The 4,962-nt window shown below is 42.2% G+C and overlaps 1 protein-coding gene across 3 annotated transcripts; it reads left to right on the top strand.

Annotated features, from left to right (window-relative positions):
* Positions 1 to 424: 424 nt before the first annotated feature.
* Positions 425 to 3,275, top strand: Smp_183020.1 (hypothetical protein; the record flags this gene model as incomplete). Of its 3 annotated transcripts, none has more annotated exons than XM_018792128.1 (4): positions 425 to 612; positions 952 to 1,132; positions 2,527 to 2,707; positions 3,056 to 3,258. In XM_018792128.1, coding segments are annotated over 2 exons (246 nt in total), but the record flags the coding sequence as incomplete, so codon positions are not given. The 3 variants fall into 3 exon arrangements, with proteins under 3 accessions (XP_018644524.1, XP_018644523.1, XP_018644783.1); XM_018792127.1 differs by lacking the exons at positions 952 to 1,132; positions 2,527 to 2,707 and adding exons at positions 1,481 to 1,661; positions 2,013 to 2,193 and having other exon boundaries at positions 443 to 612; XM_018792126.1 differs by lacking the exon at positions 952 to 1,132 and having other exon boundaries at positions 2,527 to 3,275.
* Positions 3,276 to 4,962: the final 1,687 nt, after the last annotated feature.

Genomic DNA, 4,962 nt, shown 5'->3' with positions numbered 1-4,962 from the left:
TGGAGTGTACTGACTAGACGGGAGTTCGTATTTTGTGGCGGCGGCGGTGGCGGCGACAAGAGTGGTTGGTTGATGAGTTTCAGGTGAGTTGACGGGTGTTTGTGTGATGTGTGTCGATAGGCGTTGCGATGTGATTTGATTTGAGTTGTGTAGATGTGTTTGCAGATGGTTTGATTGTTTGATTGTTGATTTTCGCAGTGTATTTTGGTGTTGGTGTTGTTGTTGTTGTTGTTGTTGTTATGTGAATGTTGAATAGTTGATATTAGTTTCATGATGAATTGTCCATACATTCGCGGTTTCCACTGACTCGAGAATTGATGTTGTTCTCCGTCACTTGGATGTCTGACTTTTGTGTTTGTGTTTGTGCGTGTGTGTTTATTGTGACGAGTTAGTGATATGTTGTTTTTGTGTTTAATTTGTTTATTTTGTAGGAGCGAAGACGGTGGTGTTGGTTTGGCGATGGAGAGAGTGGACTGTGAAGAGGTGTAGTTGTACCGAGAGATGTGAGCGAGCGAGTGTATTTTTGAATTGGAGTGTACTGACTAGACGGGAGTATAGTTTTTGTGGCGGCGGCGGTGGCGGCGACAAGAGTGGTTGGTTGATGAGTTTCAGGTGAGTTGACGGGTGTTTGTGTGATGTGTGTCGATAGGCGTTGCGATGTGATTTGATTTGAGTTGTGTAGATGTGTTTGCAGATGGTTTGATTGTTTGATTGTTGATTTTCGCAGTGTATTTTGGTGGTGTTGTTGTTGTTGTTGTTATGTGAATGTTGAATAGTTGATATTAGTTTCATGATGAATTGTCCATACATTCGCGGTTTCCACTGACTCGAGAATTGATGTTGTTCTCCGTCACTTGGATGTCTGACTTTTGTGTTTGTGTTTGTGCGTGTGTGTTTATTGTGACGAGTTAGTGATATGTTGTTTTTGTGTTTAATTTGTTTATTTTGTAGGAGCGAAGACGGTGGTGTTGGTTTGGCGATGGAGAGAGTGGACTGTGAAGAGGTGTAGTTGTATCGAGAGATGTGAGCGAGCGAGTGTATTTTTGAATTGGAGTGTACTGACTAGACGGGAGTATAGTTTTTGTGGCGGCGGCGGTGGCGGCGACAAGAGTGGTTGGTTGATGAGTTTCAGGTGAGTTGACAGGTGTTTGTGTGATGTGTGTCGATAGGCGTTGCGATGTGATTTGATTTGAGTTGTGTAGATGTGTTTGCAGATGGTTTGATTGTTTGATTGTTGATTTTCGCAGTGTATTTTGGTGTTGGTGTTGTTGTTGTTGTTGTTGTTGTTATGTGAATGTTGAATAGTTGATATTAGTTTCATGATGAATTGTCCATACATTCGCGGTTTCCACTGACTCGAGAATTGATGTTGTTCTCCGTCACTTGGATGTCTGACTTTTGTGTTTGTGTTTGTGCGTGTGTGTTTATTGTGACGAGTTAGTGATATGTTGTTTTTGTGTTTTATTTGTTTATTTTGTAGGAGCGAAGACGGTGGTGTTGGTTTGCCGTTGGAGAGAGTGGACTGTGAAGAGGTGTAGTTGTATCGAGAGATGTGAGCGAGCGAGTGTATTTTTGAATTGGAGTGTACTGACTAGACGGGAGTATAGTTTTTGTGGCGGCGGCGGTGGCGGCGACAAGAGTGGTTGGTTGATGAGTTTCAGGTGAGTTGACGGGTGTTTGTGTGATGTGTGTCGATAGGCGTTGCGATGTGATTTGATTTGAGTTGTGTAGATGTGTTTGCAGATGGTTTGATTGTTTGATTGTTGATTTTCGCAGTGTATTTTGGTGTTGGTGTTGTTGTTGTTGTTGTTGTTGTTGTTATGTGAATGTTGAATAGTTGATATTAGTTTCATGATGAATTGTCCATACATTCGCGGTTTCCACTGACTCGAGAATTGATGTTGTTCTCCGTCACTTGGATGTCTGACTTTTGTGTTTGTGTTTGTGCGTGTGTGTTTATTGTGACGAGTTAGTGATATGTTGTTTTTGTGTTTAATTTGTTTATTTTGTAGGAGCGAAGACGGTGGTGTTGGTTTGGCGATGGAGAGAGTGGACTGTGAAGAGGTGTAGTTGTATCGAGAGATGTGAGCGAGCGAGTGTATTTTTGAATTGGAGTGTACTGACTAGACGGGAGTATAGTTTTTGTGGCGGCGGCGGTGGCGGCGACAAGAGTGGTTGGTTGATGAGTTTCAGGTGAGTTGACGGGTGTTTGTGTGATGTGTGTCGATAGGCGTTGCGATGTGATTTGATTTGAGTTGTGTAGATGTGTTTGCAGATGGTTTGATTGTTTGATTGTTGATTTTCGCAGTGTATTTTGGTGTTGTTGTTGTTGTTATGTGAATGTTGAATAGTTGATATTAGTTTCATGATGAATTGTCCATACATTCGCGGTTTCCACTGACTCGAGAATTGATGTTGTTCTCCGTCACTTGGATGTCTGACTTTTGTGTTTGTGTTTGTGCGTGTGTGTTTATTGTGACGAGTTAGTGATATGTTGTTTTTGTGTTTAATTTGTTTATTTTGTAGGAGCGAAGACGGTGGTGTTGGTTTGGCGATGGAGAGAGTGGACTGTGAAGAGGTGTAGTTGTATCGAGAGATGTGAGCGAGCGAGTGTATTTTTGAATTGGAGTGTACTGACTAGACGGGAGTATAGTTTTTGTGGCGGCGGCGGTGGCGGCGACAAGAGTGGTTGGTTGATGAGTTTCAGGTGAGTTGACGGGTGTTTGTGTGATGTGTGTCGATAGGCGTTGCGATGTGATTTGATTTGAGTTGTGTAGATGTGTTTGCAGATGGTTTGATTGTTTGATTGTTGATTTTCGCAGTGTATTTTGGTGTTGGTGTTGTTGTTGTTGTTGTTGTTGTTATGTGAATGTTGAATAGTTGATATTAGTTTCATGATGAATTGTCCATACATTCGCGGTTTCCACTGACTCGAGAATTGATGTTGTTCTCCGTCACTTGGATGTCTGACTTTTGTGTTTGTGTTTGTGCGTGTGTGTTTATTGTGACGAGTTAGTGATATGTTGTTTTTGTGTTTAATTTGTTTATTTTGTAGGAGCGAAGACGGTGGTGTTGGTTTGGCGATGGAGAGAGTGGACTGTGAAGAGGTGTAGTTGTATCGAGAGATGTGAGTGAGCGAGTGTATTTTTGAGTTGGAGTGTACTGACTAGACGGGAGTATAGTTTTTGTGGCGGCGGCGGTGGCGGCGACAAGAGTGGTTGGTTGATGAGTTTCAGGTGAGTTGACGGGTGTTTGTGTGATGTGTGTCGATAGGCGTTGCGATGTGATTTGATTTGAGTTGTGTAGATGTGTTTGCAGATGGTTTGATTGTTTGATTGTTGATTTTCGCAGTGTATTTTGGTGTTGTTGTTGTTGTTGTTGTTGTTATGTGAATGTTGAATAGTTGATATTAGTTTCATGATGAATTGTCCATACATTCGCGGTTTCCACTGACTCGAGAATTGATGTTGTTCTCCGTCACTTGTATGTCTGACTTTTGTGTTTGTGTTTGTGCGTGTGTGTTTATTGTGACGAGTTAGTGATATGTTGTTTTTGTGTTTAATTTGTTTATTTTGTAGGAGCGAAGACGGTGGTGTTGGTTTGGCGATGGAGAGAGTGGACTGTGAAGAGGTGTAGTTGTATCGAGAGATGTGAGCGAGCGAGTGTATTTTTGAATTGGAGTGTACTGACTAGACGGGAGTATAGTTTTTGTGGCGGCGGCGGTGGCGGCGACAAGAGTGGTTGGTTGATGAGTTTCAGGTGAGTTGACGGGTGTTTGTGTGATGTGTGTCGATAGGCGTTGCGATGTGATTTGATTTGAGTTGTGTAGATGTGTTTGCAGATGGTTTGATTGTTTGATTGTTGATTTTCGCAGTGTATTTTGGTGGTGTTGTTGTTGTTGTTGTTATGTGAATGTTGAATAGTTGATATTAGTTTCATGATGAATTGTCCATACATTCGCGGTTTCCACTGACTCGAGAATTGATGTTGTTCTCCGTCACTTGGATGTCTGACTTTTGTGTTTGTGTTTGTGCGTGTGTGTTTATTGTGACGAGTTAGTGATATGTTGTTTTTGTGTTTAATTTGTTTATTTTGTAGGAGCGAAGACGGTGGTGTTGGTTTGGCGATGGAGAGAGTGGACTGTGAAGAGGTGTAGTTGTATCGAGAGATGTGAGTGAGCGAGTGTATTTTTGAGTTGGAGTGTACTGACTAGACGGGAGTATAGTTTTTGTGGCGGCGGCGGTGGCGGCGACAAGAGTGGTTGGTTGATGAGTTTCAGGTGAGTTGACGGGTGTTTGTGTGATGTGTGTCGATAGGCGTTGCGATGTGATTTGATTTGAGTTGTGTAGATGTGTTTGCAGATGGTTTGATTGTTTGATTGTTGATTTTCGCAGTGTATTTTGGTGGTGGTGTTGTTGTTGTTGTTGTTGTTGTTGTTATGTGAATGTTGAATAGTTGATATTAGTTTCATGATGAATTGTCCATACATTCGCGGTTTCCACTGACTCGAGAATTGATGTTGTTCTCCGTCACTTGGATGTCTGACTTTTGTGTTTGTGTTTGTGCGTGTGTGTTTATTGTGACGAGTTAGTGATATGTTGTTTTTGTGTTTAATTTGTTTATTTTGTAGGAGCGAAGACGGTGGTGTTGGTTTGACAATGGAGAATCAGAACTGAACACAGAAGAAAAATCCCTCCACCTCCCCCACCCCGCCGCCAAAAACACCTAAAAAGCTCCCCACTGACTAGACGGGAGTATAGTTTTTGGGGCGGCGGCGGGTGGCGGCGACAAGAGTGGTTAGTTGATGAGTTTTCAGGTGAGTTGACGGGTGTTTGTGTGATGTGTGTCGATAGGCGTTGCGATGTGATTTGATTTGAGTTGTGTAGATGTGTTTGCAGATGGTTTGATTGTTTGATTGTTGATTTTCGCAGTGTATTTTGGTGTTGGTGTTGTTGTTGTTGT

The sequence above is a fragment of the Schistosoma mansoni genome (assembly GCF_000237925.1).
Source record: "Schistosoma mansoni, WGS project CABG00000000 data, supercontig 0703, strain Puerto Rico, whole genome shotgun sequence".
Classification (NCBI taxonomy): Eukaryota; Metazoa; Platyhelminthes; class Trematoda; order Strigeidida; family Schistosomatidae; genus Schistosoma; species Schistosoma mansoni.
The sequence above is the reverse complement of the archived record's forward strand: the minus strand, read 5'-3'. Positions and strand labels throughout refer to the sequence as shown.